This window comes from Nematolebias whitei, chromosome 19, assembly GCF_014905685.2.
Source record: "Nematolebias whitei isolate Nwh7 chromosome 19, NemWhi1, whole genome shotgun sequence".
NCBI lineage: Eukaryota > Metazoa > Chordata > Actinopteri > Cyprinodontiformes > Rivulidae > Nematolebias > Nematolebias whitei.
In genome coordinates, this window is record NC_056516.1 from 26,592,908 (window position 1) to 26,612,165 (window position 19,258).

Below are 19,258 nucleotides of genomic sequence, written 5' to 3' on the forward strand. Positions count from 1 at the left end.
TCTGTCTGTCTGTCTGTCTGTCTGTCTGTCTGTCTGTCTGTCTGTCTAACTATATAGAACATATTTGAACGTTTCACAACAGCTAGAACATTAAACATATTAACTGCTATTTTATGATTTTTTTTGTTTGTTAAACCTTGGAGAAAATATTTAAAATAACAACAGTTTTAGGCTATTATTCGTAAAACACTTAACATGGATGGATCGTGTCTTTTTTTTTTTTTTCACCCTTTAAGCTTGGTTGCCTAGCAACTCCGCTCTGACGTCACCCGTCCCTGTGCGACCCTGCTTCTAGGGCTTTGATTGGAGGGAAACCCCGTGGATGAGCGGGAGCGATCATCAGCTGTGCGGCGGGGCCATCAGTAAGAGCGACACGGTTTAACGACACTCGCAGGTTAGCTCGCATTTATTTGCCTTTCGCGGTTGGCGTGTATTTCACGATTTATCGGTAAAAACCATCGCTCCGCGCGCTTTGGAGAAAGAGGGATATAAGGCTCTCGATTCTGCACCGACCGCCCCGCCGTTGTTGAGAAGGTAGGTGGAAGTCATTGATGCTCCTGCCGCCTTGCTCAGTCATTGTTAGGAGCTTTTTTTCGTTTTTTTTCAATGAGAAGCGCGAGCTGCGGACCGTTAACGCATTTATGCGTTTTTTTCGTCGCGTTGAAGCGGCGGCCTCTGCATATGGCGGCTCAGTTTAACGTGAACAGTTTAATGTGAACGACCGTCTAACGCACGGAGAAGCGAGTTGTGTTGTGTTCCGGGAAAGCGACACAAAAAGGGCGTTTTCACTGTGAGCTGAAGTAAGCTCGGCTCCTTTGATGATTCAGCCGCGCCGTAATCTTTCGTTCGCCCCTCCGCGGCGACGTCGAGCTCTTTTATTAATTCTTGAGAATAATGTATGGAAGACGGGTTTTTACTTAGGGTGTGTGTTCTCACCGCATGCACGCACTCAGAGGGCAGGTGTGTGTGTGCGCGCGCGTGTATATGAAACTGGGTGGGCGACATTCCTCAGAAGGGCGCAGGTGTGTGTGTGTGTGTGTGTGCAGGTGTGTGTGTTGGGAACTCTGCTTTTGGGACTTTTTTTGCAAAGCTGAAGTGACTCATGGCGCTTGTTTGATGACATTTCTGTCACCAGGCCAAAAATAAACCTGGATCTTTAAAAAGGAAATGACTATTATATAAAGTTATGCACATTTATCACCTGACTGAGTTCTTACATTTGTGTAAAAAGAGTGAATTTAAAAAAAAAAAAAAAAACACTTATAAATGATACACATAAATAAGAAAACGATTTTTAAATGGTTAAGCAGCTAAATCATTGAGGCAGGCTTTAGTTTAGTTTTCTGCATTCTTACAAATAACTAGTGTATTTCTAAGACACTATATTTCAGTACCTTAAAATCTATAATACTTCATAAATTAAGCAATTTATTTTCCTTCATCTCTTAAAATGACAGCAAAGAAACTTTTCTTTAAAAATATTTTGGCTACTAAGTAAAAGTCAACCAAATGCAGCTACTTACTGCATCTTGTTGTCTTAATTATAGGAGTTTATTAAAGTTATTGTTAAAGTTTACGTATAACCTTTAATGTAACCCTACAAAACTCTAAATTGAAGCCAAGGTTGCCATATAGAAGATATAATGGCTTTTATGATTTGTCAGTACCAAATATCAGACATTAAACCTGAAGATTGTTTTAGCAGTTGGTTTTTTTCATTAAGTTGGGGTTTTTTTTTTTTTGGACTTTTTTGTTTGCGTACATTTTCTTCTCTAAAAATTATATTTTTGTTTGCTTTTTGTTCAAAGGTTTAGTCCCAAAATATTTGTCCCATACAGTCGCATAAATACAGTGCATTGTTGTATTGTATATTTATATTCATTTACAATCCCAGTATCTTAATGATGCTGTGCATCATTTAGTTTTATTATTTCATAATATCAATGACAGAAATATGTGGCATAATCAATGTACTGTACACTATGTTGGACTTTGTGCACACTATTTTTTAGAAATTTCAATACCCCAACTTTTTTGTTTTGTATTTTGAATTACGTTAATACAAACTCTGCAGACAGGAGTATAAATCCACTCTGCCCTAAACAGAAAGTGAACCAAATGTGTGATTATGATTTTTGTAACTTAATTTTATTTTAAAATGTCTTGCTTCTTTAGAGACGCATAATAAAAATATTATATAGGAGCATTGTGTTTTTATTTTCATGCACTTAAAATGATTGAATCGCTCATTGACCTCTACCCCCCTCATCCTGTTTGTTCCCATCTTCCTCTCCTCTGACCTTCCTTCCTCGGCCCACACAGAAGCCATGGCAGACAAGACGGAGTTGGTTCAGAGGGCCAAACTGGCCGAGCAGGCGGAGCGCTATGACGACATGGCAGCGGCCATGAAGGCCGTCACGGAGGAGGGCTCGGAGCTCAACAACGAGGAGCGCAACCTGCTCTCTGTCGCCTACAAGAACGTGGTGGGGGCCAGGAGGTCCGCGTGGAGGGTGATGTCCAGCATAGAGCAGAAGCCGGACAGCCTCAAAGCTCCGCTGGCCAAGGAATACAGAATAAGCATAGAGGAGGAGCTGAACAAAATCTGCAGGGAAGTTTTGGTAAGCAGATATTTGCATTGTGTCTAGAAGCTGAACACACATCATCTCAAAATGTTTCGTGACTCTGCTCATGCTGAACAACTAGCAGTTGCAGCTCTCTGCAGGAGACAAACTGTTACTCATTGAGTATTCGGATGTTTTCATGCAGTATCTGTACCTACTGTGGTGGAGGTGGTTCATTTAAGTCTTCATCTGAAGAAAATGAGACAAATCACACATCTCTTTAGAAACGTAACGGATGTTTCGCTGGAATTGTTTACCTAATGATTCAGTTTGTGTTGGACATTGTTATATATTAATTCAGTTCAATTCAGTTTATTTATATAGTGCCAATTCACAACAAAGTTGTCTCGGGGCACTTTACAGAAACATACTTAGAAAAGCCAATTAGGAAAGTTCTCTATCTAAGGAAGCCAGTAGACTCGTTGAATCTTCACTTTATCGCAGTTTCCCATCCTGAGCAAGCACGATGGCAACAGTGGAAAGGAAATGCTCCTTTTTAACGGGAAGAAACCTCCAGCAGAACCAGGCTCAGGACAAGTATGAACAATAAGATCTGTAATATAAGCTGGAGATCGGTTCTGTTGAGAGCTTTGTAGGTTAGAAGTAAGATTTTGAATTTTATTCTGAATTTGACAGGGAGCCAATGGAGAGAAGCTAAAACTGGAGAGAGATGATCTTTCCTATCAACTCTCGTTAAAACTCTGGCAGCAGCATTTTCGATCAGCTGAAGACTTTTTAATGAAGTTTGTGGACACCCAGATAGTCAAGAATTGCAATAAACCAGCCTTGACATCACAAATGCACGAACCGGTTTTTCTGCATCGTTTTTAGATGAGATGTTTCTAATCTTAGTGATGTTACGCAGGTGGAGGAAAGCGGTTTTGGTAACATTTTTAATATGGGGGTTAAGACATGTCCTGATCCAAAATAACACAGAGGTTTTTAACTTTAGAACTGGAGGCCAAATTGTCATCCAGAGAAAGTGAAAGACTGCAAAATGTATTCCTAAGATGCTCACTCAGGTCCAAAAATCACAACCTCTGTCTTGTATGCATTTAAAATTGGAAAATTAAGGGTCATCCAAGTTTTTGTCTTTTAAAATATGATTGTAACTTAAGTAACTGATTGGTTTCCTTTGGTTTCATAGACAAATATAACTCATCAGCATAACAATGAAAAAGTACCCCGTGCTGTTTAATAACGTTACCTAATAACGGAAGAATGGAAGCAAATACAAGGAAAAGAGTATTGGTCCAAGTAGTGAACCCTGAGGAACTCCATGACTAACTTAGAAGATGCATTAATAATATTTACAAACTGGAATCTATCGGATAAATATGATTTAAACCATTGTAGAGCCGTTCTTGTAATCTCAATATCATGTTCAAGTCTCTAATAGAATATTATGATCAACTGTATCAAATGCAGCACTGAGGTCTAACAGGACCAGTGTAGACACCTGTCCATTGTCAGAGGCCATGAGAATATCATTAGATTTTTACTAGTGCTGTTCTGTGCTATGATAAGCTCTAAACCCTGACTGAAATGCTCCAGATTATTTTTTGGCAGATGTTCACGCAACTGGCCTGCAACTATTTTCTCTAGAATTTTTGAGACGAAAATTTGATTAGATATAAGTCTATAATTGAACTATTACACATGAGAAAACCCAGTGTGTTGGCCCATCTTGATCCAGTTCTGTCCTCAAATTAAAATAAATGACCTTTTTAAATATATCAATCAAACCAACAGCTTAAGGAATTTAAAGAACACTTGGAGCTGTTTTCTTGTATGTCTAAATCTAAAGTTTCTGAATTAAAATAAACCTTAAATTTAATTTGCTACGTTAGTGAGGGTAGTGTTTGTGCAGGCAGAAATAAACTTTTAAATATGTTTGAGCAGCCAAACAAATTAAAGTTATGATTTTTGGAAATAAAAAAGCCTGAGAGTCTTCTAAATGGGATATTTTTCTAAGTTATAGTGTAGCCCTGTGATGGATTTGAACAAAGTTTGTGTACTTCTCAGAATGTATCTATATACAGAAGGTTGGATAGTACTTTATTTTCTAAGCGCACATTTATGGAAACTACTGAAACCTCAAAAAATATAATTTTACAGAAGGCTCTTCCTTTTTTTTTCTTTAATGAGTACTTCCTTTAAACAAAACTACAAATAGTGCATATGAATATGACCGTAGACGAACAGTGTGCGACAGATGGAGCTTTCTTTTAAATCCAAAATTAAATGTTCTGTTTTTCGTGCTTCCTCCTAAACGTCTGTCCAAGTAGTGGCAGTACTGCTGGTTAGCTGAGTGACAGCTGGTTTTGGTATTTGTGTTTCATACATTTGTTACAGTTACACTCTTACTTGCAGGACCTGCTAGATGACCATCTCATTCCCAAAGCCACACCTCCTGACAGTAAAGTTTTCTACCTGAAGATGAAGGGAGACTACTTCCGCTACTTGGCTGAGGTGGCTGTTGGAGACAAGAAGGAGGGTAAGGACAGATTCTTGTTTATACAAAGTAACGTTTAAAAGCGGTTTTAACTCTGAACTTTATCTACCAGCTGTTTTCTGTGCACTAGTTTGATTAGAAGTCCTGTAAATACTTTAGTATGAAGACGCTTGGCTCCGTTCAGGTGTTTGTGTCCAGAATACTGACATCCTCTTCGTCCTTGACCTACAACTGTCAGCCATACTGTTATCTGCTGCTGCGTTGTCACGGCAACAGAAGCAGCGCCAGGGTGTTGGCTGATGCTGGTCGCCAAGAGGCGTTTTAGAGTTTCTGTGGTAGCAGTGGGGTTGTATCAAAGTGGCCTATTTCCTCTTTGTAATCCTAATTTTAGGTCGACTTAATTGGCTTAAGAAGATTTCCTTCAGCGTAATTTTTTCATTAAAAACAAAAAGTATTCATCGTTTTTTTCTATTGTAAATCCATAACTGACCCATCTGGGTGGTTGGAAGCCCTGTTCATTGATCCATAATTCTATAATGTGGCTTTTTCCTCTCCTAAAATCATTGGTGGCTAGTTTCCACTCAGATGCTGATTATCTGAAATGTGTCGTCGTTCTCGCAGGATTCATGCTAACAAATTTTGTTCTGATGTTTCCAAAAGGATTTCCTCCATCTCCAGTCTATTTTTAGAGCTTTAAATTGGATCTTTTTGTAAAATCAATTGGTTTAGAAGATAAAGTTTCCATTGTTCTGTGCATGGGTTATATATTTGATGTTGCATTTGTTATTAACATCGACTTGGGCAGTTTTTAAATTTAGTAACGCAGATTTTGCACAATTTAATTAATTAATTAAAAAATTTTTTTTGCAAAATACTTGTTTTTTAATGGTTTGTTCTCTTGTGAAGCCATCATCAACAGCTCACAAGAAGCCTACCAGAAAGCGTTGGATATCAGCATCACTGAAATGCCGCCCACACATCCCATCCGTCTGGGTCTCGCGCTCAACTTCTCCGTCTTCTACTACGAGATCGTCAACTCTCCTGAAAAAGCCTGCCAACTTGCCAAATCGGTAAGAATTCTCTTTTAATCACAGTTGAGTATAATTTATTTCTTCCTTTGGTTATTGTAAGACGGTGGGTGGGGGCGATGTGCTACTCGATGCTGGGTGTCACCTGAGAAATGCCTGCATTGTTTCTGACCAGATAAACCACAGGAAATGACATGATGAGACACTAAATTGTGTTGTACCTTGAAACTGGCTCACACTTACTTACAGGTGTCTAGGTAAACTTTTCTTTTTAACTGTTTTTGTTGTGAAACTGTTCTAAAGTTTGTCTCACCTTATGTCTTGCTGCTTATATGGGTTATATGTCTGTGCTGTGTGAGAGGTGGATTTAGAAATTAGGTTAAAAACAAACTTTTGGAAATGTAAAAGAATGACGATATTAAGTTCTGTTTTTAGTACGATGTGATCAGAAACTCTTCTCCGCTTATAAATTGTCTGCAAGCGTCATGGAAACTCTGCATCATGTGGTAAAATCTTACTTTAGACTTAAAGTGCATTAAAATATAGGAGTGCTTTCACTGCCGTCTATTGATGTGATCCAAAATGTATCCCTGCAATATTTGGACTCATCTGTTTCAGTTGGTTAAATTTCTTCAGTAATTGTGCAGGCATGTTCCTTTCTGTGCATGTTCGAAAGCTGACCTTAGAGTGCCTCGAAAACATAAGTTGTCCTCCGTTAACAAATTCAAATGCTGCTTGTGAATGCACCACACTTGTAAATTGTACAGATTTGAATTATTTGCATCTTGAAGTCATTGATGATTTCATCAAGTTTGTCTCGGTGATGAGTAGTTGCTACTTAAGGCTCCCACATACTCGGGCGTACATGTCCACGCGTACCCGATTAGACTCGGCGCGAACTTGAAGTGGGACGTCCACAAACCATGTCCGCCCAAAGATCAATTTTTACGACTTCGTACGCATACCGTGTCGCACAACTGCCTGGCGACAGACTTGTTTTGTATGCGACACCAATGTAATAAATTCTCCTTCTTCATCCCTGGTCTGGTTTAATGGGCTTTTTGTTTTTTGTTTTTTGGCCAAGAGGCAAGTGATCTCTTCCTCCTCCTCCATTGACACCATGACTGAAATTGTGAGAAATGAAGGAATTCGTCATGAGAGAATTAAAATCAGGTCCAGCGTGGCTGCAGGAGGGTCTGGAGATTTCCCGGTGGGCCAGTCTGATTTGTGGGCTGCTGGGCCAGCGCTCTGTTTTTTATAATTTTTTTTAATTTTAGAACTTTTTATTAAGAACATATAAACACATTATTGCTCCTGGGCTGCCAGCTACGCAGGGCCTCCAGTAGCAGCTTTTTTTATTTTTTATTTTTTTGTGACCATCTCAATCAATCCAGTAGGTGTCAGCAAATGACCAATATGCAACCTCAATTTGTCCCAAAGGTAAACACCCCTTGCCTGCGGAGCTGGGCTGCAGCCCATCAGGGTGTATGCTCAAGTGTGAAGTCTCAACCGTCTGCGAACAGTGTGCGCAGTGTCTGCGTGGCTCACGGAGTACACACAGTACGCCCGAGTATGTGGGAGCCTTAACTCCTATTTCAAGCTGGGTACATAACTTTTGTCTCCTCCAGGCCTTTGACGAAGCCATCGGCATGCTGGACTCCCTCAACAGCGACTCCTACAAAGACAGCACCTTGATCATGCAGCTGCTCCGCGACAATCTGACCGTGAGCGCCTTCACCTCCTCTACGATGACTCTTTTCTGCCTTTGATAAAATATATTAACCCCTGTATCCTGTGTTGTTTGTGTGTGCGTGTGTGTGTAATTCAGCTGTGGATGTCTGATGCGCCGGGAGAGGGCGAGGGTGAAGGAGAAGAGACGGAGCCTCAGGCTGCTGAGAAGAACTGAACTTCAGAAAAAGAAGCGAAAGACACATTTTTTTTTTTTACCTCTCACCAGCCTAAGTTGTATGCGTGGTTGTGTGTGTGCACACATGCACAGTTTACACTTCACTCAGCGTGTAAAGTACAGTGTGTGTGTGCAGATGCATCAAAGTGCGTGCATGTGTTCCATGTGGTAACTGTATGAGCATGTCTACAGAGAAAAGAGTGGTATATATTTGTTTTCTTCTGACCATTGTGTGATCCATGTATTTTTTTTTGGCTTTATTCCAGATTAAATCCCTCCTTTAGATCTGCCCCACCATGTTTAACATGTTTCAGTGTAGCGGACTCCTGCCAGTCAGTCAGGTGGTTGGTTGAGTTTCCTGCTGCTGCAGGAAAACCAACCAACCAATCACCAGACTGACTGTCTCTTTGGAGAATTTACATGTTTTTACTTGAACTGAACATTTACAATCTTTTGTCCACAAATTGTCTCTGAAACCACTTTAGAGCGGTAGTCCGGTTTCTTTAAACGGCCCGTCTGACGGCAGCAGGGAGTATACTCTGATGAAAGGTATTACCTCGGTGAAGATCTGTTCCCGTAGTACTTGTATCCATCCGGCCCGGTCGGTGTCCGGTGTAGCAGGTAGTGTTTTTATGGATGGTACACGTGTCAATTGAACGGGTTGTACGTCTTTTTCATCAGTGTTTTTGCGTGAATGACCACTTGCGCTTCGGTTGATTTTTGTTGGGATTATTTTCTACGGTGAAGTGTCTGGATTATGATTTCCTGCAATTTTTCATACCGCATAAGGTAAAGGCAGCCTAAAATAAGAATTTAAGAAAAATACAAACGTCTCTACTGTAACTTTTTTGATATTTTATCTCATCAGCAGTGCAGACGACACTTTTGCCATGTGGCTTTCTACTCTTTTTCTATTCAGGTATTTTTTGTATTTTTCTTTTAATTTTATTAACTTTTTTGAATTTGACTTCTGGAATGTACGTGGTTCTCAGTAGTATGGTGTGAGGGTTAGACGGTGTTATAATAAACGGGCAGTTTTTGGCTTAGGATCAACTTTAACCTGGTGGTTTAAAGTGACATTTATCTTTTTGTTGAAAGTTCATCATGAAAACTAAAACCATGCTCAATATAAAGTGAATATTAAAGTAACTTGGTAGAAAGCTTCTTTAAAGCCATTTTGTAGTCACAAAGTTGTGCCAGTTCTAATTACAGTATCTTTGTTTTCTTTTTAAAAAGGTTGGGATTCAGGATTCAGAATTTGCAAGTTACACTTTTAGTGCATTATTTGGTTATGTGCTTTCATGTATGTGGAATTAAAATGTTCAAACTGAGTACTGGTCTCCTTTTCTGTTGATGTATAAAAGATGCAGAAGCTGAAAATTCTCATTTTACTTGCCACGTTTCATTTTGGACCATTGTGATGGACACAAGTTATAAATAAATTATTTTGTTGTATCCGTGGCCTGGAGAATTAAAATTAATTTAAATAGAGGGGTGCACACAAAAACCAAGCTTCTGCGGCCAACAAGGATCATCTTAGTCTATTTTTCACAGGCAATGCTGCCCTCTGGTGAAAAGCATGGGGGACAGAAAAAAACCATTCTGGTTAATCCAATAACAGCAAGTCATACTTACAGTAAACCATGAGTTGTTTATACTGATGGAAAAATCAGCGTACAAAAATGTGACATCTTGTTTAAACTTTACATGTCAGGATCTACTGACATAACCGTCCGTATATTTATTTCCAAAAGAGACGTCACTGTGTCTGATTTCAGAGAACGACTGGGCCTCTGGCTTGTTCTTCCAAGATATAAAACTGCACCTTGGAGATGTTTAGCAAAATGTAGCAACATGGCCACGGCTCAATTTAATTTTTAATGTCTGTGTGTTATGGTCTTGTGTCACATTTTACTTTTTATTGTAGCTTTTGTTTAGTTTTTAGCTTTTTTTTTTTTTTTTTTTGGTAAAAACTAAATCAGAATTAGCTTTTTTATCTAATTGGTGCTGAGTCAGCATCCACAATAATTTTAGTTTAGTTTGTTTTTGCTGCACATATTGAATTTTGGCCATTTGGATATCAAAATGTTCAGCTCGTTCAGGAGATGGCTACCTTCATTTTTGGGTTTTATGTTAGTTTAAAAAAAAAGGTTTTAACTTTACAAATTTTCCCACAGATATACAGAGATCTGTTCATAAACATGATTCTCAGAGAACTACTTCAGCATCATCTATTCTACTTTCTGCAACTGTTCTTTTAGCTTTAGCTATGTTTAGCTGTAAACTACCCTTTTGCTACTTTTAACATATAGTTAGCCTCTTGCTACTTTAATCTTTTGGTCTGTAGTTTAATTTTTGTACATTTCAGCTGATATTTTGGCTTTAGCTAGTATTTTAACACATTTTTTATTATTTAGCCTTTTGCCACTTTTGGTTATGCTTCTGATACCTTTTGTCATTTTGGCTGATATGTTAACTTTTAGCCTTTTATTTGTAGTTGGTCCAACACTACTTTTACCCTCTATTCCTTTTGGTTTTGCTACTTTTGTCCAGTCTTTGCGCCTTTCAGCTATTTTAATTCAGCTTATTCAGCACTCAGCATTCACACTGCAGCTTTGTTATATATATATATATATATATATATATATATATATATATACATATAAATACAAAATTCCTGATTTGTTTATGATGTAAATACATTAGCTTGCTTCGTTTAATCCTGTTTGGGTGACTCAATGAGTGAATCGTTTAGACATGAACTAACTCTTTAAAATCTTAGGAATAGATTTGGGGACGCTTTGTCATGAAGGACTTTGCCCGCACCCCTATCCAGAAAAAAAAAAACCTAATCATTCTTTAACGTGACTTAAATGGGATTTGATGTTAATCATCAGTCCAACTCTAACCACGTGTTTTACATGACTTCATCATCATGCGCACAGTGGTGATTTTATAACGCCCCTTTGGAGACGTTGCCCCAAAATACTAAAAGCTTATTGGTCCATTTTCGTGACGTAATCACTAGTATTAAAACAAACAGCCTCCCATCCACTTCCTTCCTTTTAACCCCGGCGGTCAGTGTGGTGTGAGAGCGTGTGTGCTCTGAGTTCGCTCGGCACACGTTCTAAAAAAAATAATAAAAAATTAAAAAAAAATTCAAAATACATATATAAAAAAAATAAGCCAAAAAATCTTTCTTTTTTTTGTAACAAGTTTGCGGAGCAGGCGTTCGAGGACGGGACGGTAACGTACAAGAAAAGGGCTAGCTTAACCAGCGACCAGTTGTTTTTCTTTTTTTAAGTCGAATTTACAAGAAACGGGGGCGTCCAGTAACGTTTTTGAGTGTGGAAGTGACAATTTAACGTTATCATTTATTTTTTTGAACCTCAACAAACGCTTCCAACCGACAAGTCAACGGTCGTGCTCTCCCATCATTCCGCCCCGGACTGACGTGACCGTTTGGACCTCCGCAACTTTCTTCTTCGTCTTTTCCGTTAAGAACAACTCGAGCTTCGTCCGACCATCGTCGTGTTGACAGTCTCCTCACAGCTAAAGAACGATGAACCCCAGCGCTCCCAGCTACCCCATGGCTTCCTTGTACGTCGGGGACCTGCATTCGGACGTCACCGAGGCCATGCTGTACGAGAAATTCAGCCCAGCCGGAGCCATCCTCTCGATCCGGGTCTGTAGGGACATGATCACCCGGCGTTCCCTTGGATACGCCTATGTCAACTTCCAACAGCCAGCGGACGGTAAGTGGGACATTAAAACGCCCGGAAAGTGGCACCAAAATTGTCCTCCCTGGGCAGCAGGGGCGTAGGGAGGAAATCCCACGCCCTCCCTGTCCACCCCAAAAAATTATAATCATTTTAAAGCACCTTTTGTATTTTAATTGCTAAACTTTCAAGTGGTGGCTTTACCATTTATCTGTATTAGATTTGGGGAGGGGTGGGTTAAAACGAGCCCTTTGAACCATGGGGAGCAGATCTCTTAACATTTTCTGCATAGCACTGATAAGAGCATGAGCCTGTCTCTGCCCTTTTGCTCTCTTGGGTGTGTTGTCATCTAGCTCTTAAAGATTATGCACTGATGCTCTACTGTGACTGGTTTTATATTGTTTTATATCTAGCATCATGTGTAGAAAAAGTAGTTGTGATGCTGAACAGTTTGTAAAATGTTTGCTTCCCCCCCCTCATTGTTCTGTCTCACCATGACCAACTACTCTGGTCTAAATGACCTCTGTGGTTTTCCATGTAGGTCCTCATGGCGTGGTTACCTAAAACATATGGCGCTTGGCTACTGTCTCCAGAATGCACCACCCCGCACTTGTTAACGGCTTGTCCACTGCTGGCACCCACCCCCACTTAGCCCCGTTTTATTGTTCGTGGTTCCAAGCAATTTTGATGTAAGCAGTCAGCAGCCATTGACTGGCCAGAGGAGCTGCGTCACTGAATGACCCGTCCAGTTAGGTTTTTATAGTTTTAGTTCAGTATGGAAGCTCCAAAAATAGTACCTTGGACCAATGACAAGGTGTAGACCTTTCTGTCTTTATTGGCGGAACAGGATTCAGCGTGAGCTAGGTGGCGCTACAAGAAAATATTGAATTTACCTCGAGATATCAGCACTTGGACCTCTAAACAGTGCTGGGATAAACTAAAGAAATTGAATTCAGATTACAGTTATGATACCCACCCACTCTGCATTGACGATCCCACTCAGAGCAGGGAAACAAGTCACAGAGACCTAACGTTAAGGCCCCGTTTACACAACGCATTTTTTTGATGGTTTTGAGGATGATAGTTGAACAAGGATGTTTAACGATAGACGGGTTCTCTTCACAAAGATGGCTTCCTTCACTCCTCTCTCAAACCAGTATTTCTTGCCATCAAAACTGTGCAGCATCTTCATCCCTGAAAGTGCGACCGCTGGCCTGCAGATGAGTGTAGACTGCAGAGTCCTTTCCTGATGACGACACGGAGCCAAATCAGCTACGTCTGAGAAGAACCGATAAGATGAGAACCGACTAGTCACACTTATCAATGGCAAAGCGGTTTTATTTTCTATCCAAGGCTAACACAACAAAGCAACGGGCGAATAAGTGATGCGAAGTCACAAAAACAATCGCCGTCCTCTGCCACCGTTTCTAAAAATACCGTGGCCGAGTCCGCCAGTCAAAGCCCGTAACTCGAATCCAAATTCTCTCGTCTGCATTTGTGAGGTTTTAAATATGGTGGATTTGATTCGCTCGTGATTAACGATGCTCTCTGGTCAATCAATGACCTGCAGTCTGCTGATGTCATCTTCTGCTTAACTTGGCTCTCTTGGCAGCTGAGGCGATCCGAAGAACCGAGTTGGAAGCGGGTGGGATCACCCAGTGGAAAAACTGAAGCCGCTCCAAGTTCACCTGTCTTGACTCCTGACTTGTCCGAGCTTGTACCTGCTCTACACCTCACTTGAAAAGCTTAAAAAAATTAACTAAACTTCTAAAACTATGTGAAAGTCCACTCTGTTGCAGTTTACTTTAATTAGCCGCTGCTGCACAAACCACAGATTGATCTTAATCGTTTCTCTAATTACTGTAAACTAAAAAAAATTTTAGCTTCATGGACCAAATTGTTTTAAAGTGGTGAGAAAAGGCCAACGTACAAAATACCAGACAACACAACAGACACCACTTTATCCTATTGTTCTGACATTGCATAGAGCAAAGTCAGTCACAGCTGCAAACATCTAATTGAAAAAAGTTTCTCCAATCTGAAACGAAAAGTTTTCTGATAAATTTTATATCAATGGATTTTACTGCATGAACCTCAAGATGAAGGTGAAACTGAATAATTTCTGAAAACGAAGCAAAAAATATTATTTACAGACCAATATGTCTTAGAATTAGAGTTGTTTATCAAAAGTAATATTATTTTGACTCAAATGATAAAAAAGCAGCTGATCGACGTAGGTTTCAACTAATTAATTCTTTCCACAGATCCAGGCTTGCACCGCATTAGAAATAAGTAAAATAAGGCATTTAGAAATCATGCAGTCATTACAAATTACAATAATATTTAAAATTATTCATAATTTAATTGAGTAATATTTCTTTTCTTGCCTTTTGCAGCAGCACGTTTGCCCATTTTGATGGTATTTCAAACTGGTACAAGAGAGAAGGTCTTGAATGAAACGTGTAGAGTAACTCTCTTTTTCTGCTTTTAGCGGAGCGGGCTCTGGACACCATGAACTTCGACGTGATCAAAGGGCGGCCCGTACGCATCATGTGGTCGCAGCGTGATCCGTCGCTGAGAAAAAGCGGAGTGGGAAACATTTTCATCAAGAATCTTGACAAGTCAATCGACAACAAGGCTCTTTATGACACCTTCTCTGCTTTTGGCAACATCTTGTCGTGTAAGGTAAAGTCCCACTTGGAGCGTTTCCACCTGCAACCACCTTGACTCTTTTTGACTAACCTAACTATGAAAGAGCCGGAGTGGCCATCGGAGGTACTATTTAAGTCCTTGCTGTTGTTTTGTTTTTTATAAACTAAACTGAAAATAGTTGTGGATGCACCTTTTATCTTTTATTCTGGTCCAACAGCGACTTTATAATGAGTCATTTACCACGAAAAAGTTAGAGCAAGCACTTTTACTTTTTAACTCTTGAAGTGTGCAGACTAAAACATTAGCTCTGTATTTTTTTTAAAGCACTCGCATCATTTCACTTGCACTCCTTAAACTTGTGCCTGGCCCCTGATGTAAGCAGTTTTTCTTTCTGCCCCAACAAAGGGCTCGTTTTATGTTCAGCACTGGTGCCAAACCAGAACTGGACCTGCTTCGGTGGAAAACTGCCCACTGTAGTTTTCTGCTGTTTACTCGCTACACAGAATTGTACAAATATAAAGTTTCTTAAAGTCTTGTGGCCAAAGTTTCTACTCTAAGGGGAGTCACGTAACAGATAAGTTGGATGACCTAACAAACGGTTAGTGTGTGTGTTCAAACAGCATGTCTTCTCTCTCAGGTGGTTTGTGATGAGAATGGCTCTAAAGGCTACGGCTTTGTGCATTTTGAGACTCAGGAGGCTGCTGAACGAGCCATTGAAAAAATGAATGGCATGCTGCTCAATGACAGAAAAGTGTAAGTGAATGTTTTCACCGGTTTTAAACCGTTAATGTGCATACTAATGAGTAAAGAGGAGAAAATGTTGAAGTAATACTGTGCCTGGTTTGAAAATTTGAAGCTCCAGATTTGTTTGAGCGTGTATGCAGTCCTTTTTCTACAAGCACGATTCAGTAGATTTACAGTTGTGCTTAAAGCTTTACATACCCTGGCAGAATTTGTATTTTATTTATTTATTTTTTTTTGGGGGGGGGGGGGGGGGGGGGGGCATTTTTTAATAGAATGTGAATGATAACACAACTTTTTTTCACATATAGTTAGTTGTTCAGTGAAGCCATTTATTATCAAACGATTGTTTGCCTTCTTTTTTTTTTTTTTACGTCATAATGACCAGAGAAAATATCCAAATGGCCCTGATCAAACATTTACATACTCTGGAAGTTTTGTCATAACACACACACACAGGTTGACACGGGTGTAAATGTCTACTAAAAGTTCCCGTCCTCACCTGTGATCAGTTTGACTTTTTCTACACACCCACTAATTACAAGCGGTGAGTTTCAGTGTTCCGACACTAATCAAGAAGTGGAAAATGAGGGATTCTGTTGAAGCCAAGATCAGGTAGACCATCAAAGATTTCAGCCACAACTGCCGGGAAAATTGTTCAAGATGCAAAGAAAAACCAACAAATAACTGGATGTTTCAAGCTGCTCAATAATTCAATTCAATTAGGTTTATTTCTAAAGCGCCAAGTTACAACAGAAGTTGTCTCGGGGCACTGAACAAAAACTCTTATACATATAAGCGAGTTGGTAAAGTTCTCTAAGGGAGCAGCAGATTGTGTTGAATCATCACTTTATCACAGTCGCCCATCCTAATGTCAATTTATCTACACGACATGTAAAAACGACAAAAGCTGACCTAAGTGCTTTACAATTCAATCAAATTAAAATGAAAAAGGTGAGAACAAAAAGATGCATCTTGTGCCACTCAGGAAAAACAAAAAGTTAACAATGAATGAAACAACTATAAAAATCAGGTCCAACTGGTTCTCAAACTTTGTATGAATCAAATGCCATGGGGGAAAAAAGAGTTTAGAGCGAAGATTTAAAAGTCTCGACATTCTCTGCAGTTTTTGAATGATCAGGTAAACTGTTCCACAATTTTGGAGCAGCACCTGCCAAAGCCCGATCACCTCTGGACTTCAGTTTGGATCTGGAGACATCTAAGAGGAACTGGTTGGTAGACTGGAGTGCTCTTACTGGAGTGTAGATGTTAAGAAGATCACTCAAATATAATGGGCCCAGACCTTTTAAGACTTTAAAAACAAGCAATAAAATCTTAAAATCAACCCTGAAGTGAACAGGAAGCCAGGACAAGGATTATGTGTTCATGTATTTTAGTTGCTGTTCATAGATGAGATGCTGCGTTCTGGGTGGTTTGTAAGCGATGCAGAGATTATTAATCTGAATCAACACACAAAGCATTACAGTAATCCAAACAAGAGGTATCACCATACCATACCATTTTATTTATAGAGCACTTAAAACAGCGACAAGGCCAACCAAAGTGCTGTACAGACAGAACAACAGGTAACACACAAAGCAAAATGAAGTAAATCGGAAATATAGACATAAACGATACAGACAATGACGACAAACCGGTGTGGAGCATACAGGTTCAAAACACAGATCATCAAAAACACGAATCACCTTTGAAAAAGCGCAGAGGCAACAGTGGAAAGGAAAAACTCCCCAACAGGAAGAAACCTCCAGCAGAGCCAGGCTCAGGACGAGCGGCCATCTTCTTCGACCGGGTGGGTTTGAGAGGACAGGAAGGAGAAACGAACGCAGAATGGCAGGTCCAGGTGGACTTTCTATAGGAGGATAGACAAAAACACCTGTTAAGATGGAAATAATTCCAAATACAAACGGGTAGAGATAATAAGGAGGCACTTGAAGAAAAATGGCAGCATGGTCGAGTCACGTGAAGAAAGCCGTTCCTGCGCCACGCCACAAAGCAGCCTGCTTACAATCTACCAAACAGCACCGAGACAAGCCTCAAAACTTCTGGAACAAAGTTATTTGGAGCGATGAGACCAAAATTGAACTTTCTGGCCACAACCATAAAAGCCTGGCTATGAGTCAACAATGCCTGTGATGAAAAGTACACCATCCCCACTGAAACACGAAGGTGGATAGTTGATGTTTTGGGGATGTGCGAGGCTGCACAGGGAACGTGGCCATAACTGATGGCAAGATGAACGCAGCATGTCATCAGAAAATACTGGAGGATAAATTTGCACTCCTCAGCTCGAAAGCTGCACATGGGACGCTCTTGGATGACGATGCTCAAAAACACAAGGCCAAGTCAACGTGTCGGTGGCTACAGCAGAAAGAAGTGCAGGTTCTGGAATGGCCACCTCAGTCTCCTGACCTCAGTATCATTGAGCCACGATGGGGAGATTTCAAACGTGCAGTTCACGCAAGACAGCCCAAGAATTTGGAAGAACTGGTGACATTTTGTCAAAAAGAATGGACAGCTTTACCAGGTGAGAAAATAGTGTCTCATCCACAACATCACAAAAACTTGAAGCTGTCATTGATGCTAAAGCAGGCAGTCCACGGCGTTGAGAACTAAGGTTTGTAAATGTTTGATCAGGGTCATGTGGGTATTTTCTGTTGTCATTAAGGTATAAAATAGGCAAACACAAATGTATGATAACAAATTGCTTCAACCAACCACTAAAAATTCAAACCACACAGAAGAAAATGACATTCTGCCAGTGTATGTAAACATCTGAGTACAACTGTACTCTGTAAAACCTAAGTTTTGCAGTGTTTTTTAATATTTGTACACTGAAACAATGATTTGTAGCAGATAAGTCAGTGAAGCAAGTATACAACATGATTTATACAAAAGATGATTTTTTTTATTTTTTATATCAGAAATGACAACAGTTATAATATTTCTTGTCTTTTATTGGGATTTATTTGAAATGTCACTTTAAACACAGGTTTGTGGGCCGATTTAAATCTCGGAAAGAGCGTGAAGCTGAGCTGGGTGCCCGGGCCAAAGAGTTCACGAATGTCTACATCAAAAACTTTGGCGACGACATGGATGAAGAGAAGCTGAGTGAGCTTTTCAGTCAGTACGGTGAGTAGCGTGTCTGTACACCAGCTGGCCTTTGCTTAACGTGCACCACGTCAACGTTGTTGTGATTTTTAGGAAACGCTCTGAGTATTCGGGTCATGACGGATGAAAGCGGAAAGTCTAGAGGGTTCGGATTCGTCAGCTTTGAAAGACACGAGGATGCCCAAAAGGTAAGATTTGAGTTATTACATTTAAAAAAAAAAGTTTTTATGATTCTTTTTTTTAGTAACCACAATAAAACTTGTATTGGTCGGTACTTGTTTTTAATTATTCTTTATTATTTCAGGCGGTGGATGAAATGAATGGCAAGGAGATGAATGGAAAGCTCATCTATGTTGGCCGAGCTCAGAAGAAGGTGGAGCGACAGACGGAGCTGAAGCGCAAGTTTGAACAAATGAAACAAGACCGCATGACTCGTTATCAGGTTCGTTTGTTCATCTGCTCCAAACAGGAAAGATTTACGGCAGAAGGCAGCGGGATCTCTGAAAATAAATCAGTCAAAATGTTTTGTTTATACGTGAATAAAAGCTGCAGCTTTGTCAAATTCGGTGCTCCCTCGTCAGTAGGCTGCATCGGCCAAAATGGCTGCAACAGTGATTCTGTAGCTCATGGGCCCCGCTTCTCTGTACTGTGAACTGTGGGGATAGATTTGGTCTACAGACAGAAATATTAAATCCTTTTTTTAGAACAATATAAACGAGCCTAAGTATAATTTTATTTATTTATTTATTTTTTAATGAAGGGTGTCAACTTGTATGTGAAGAACCTTGATGATGGAATTGATGATGAACACCTGAGAAAGGAGTTTGCCCCATTTGGTACCATAACCAGTGCCAAGGTAAGGCATCCAGTTTGATTTATTTAGTAATGAAGGATTGGGCTGAAGATAAATAGTCATTAACATATTTAATGACTGATTGTTTTGTAGGTGATGATGGAAGGTGGGCGCAGCAAAGGCTTTGGTTTCGTCTGCTTCTCGTCCCCAGAGG

At 40.0% G+C, this 19,258-nt stretch overlaps 2 protein-coding genes and 1 non-coding gene across 5 annotated transcripts; all 3 read left to right on the top strand.

Annotated features, from left to right (window-relative positions):
* The first annotated feature begins 272 nt into the window (after positions 1-272).
* LOC119425659 (14-3-3 protein beta/alpha-A) lies at positions 273-9,306 on the top strand. 3 transcript variants are annotated; one of them, XM_037693195.1, is made up of 6 exons: positions 273-534; positions 2,323-2,618; positions 4,995-5,118; positions 5,983-6,146; positions 7,733-7,828; positions 7,933-9,306. In XM_037693195.1, the coding sequence occupies exons 2-6, from the start codon at positions 2,328-2,330 to the stop codon at positions 8,008-8,010; spliced, it is 753 nt and encodes a 250-aa protein (XP_037549123.1). In that variant the 5' UTR covers positions 273-534; positions 2,323-2,327; the 3' UTR covers positions 8,011-9,306. The 3 variants fall into 3 exon arrangements, with proteins under 3 accessions (XP_037549123.1, XP_037549122.1, XP_037549124.1); XM_037693194.1 differs by having other exon boundaries at positions 273-394; XM_037693196.1 differs by having other exon boundaries at positions 273-394; positions 2,326-2,618.
* Positions 9,307-11,035: 1,729 nt separating this feature from the next.
* On the top strand, positions 11,036-19,258 carry LOC119425870 (polyadenylate-binding protein 1A; the record flags this gene model as incomplete). The annotated part of the gene is given in 8 exon segments (XM_037693425.1): positions 11,036-11,765; positions 14,221-14,414; positions 15,019-15,134; positions 18,133-18,272; positions 18,345-18,439; positions 18,556-18,693; positions 19,012-19,107; positions 19,198-19,258. Coding segments are annotated over 8 exon segments (1,033 nt in total), but the record flags the coding sequence as incomplete, so codon positions are not given.
* LOC119426194 lies at positions 18,799-18,935 on the top strand. Its single transcript, XR_005187599.1, has one exon. It is a non-coding gene; the product is annotated as a small nucleolar RNA SNORA5 (small nucleolar RNA).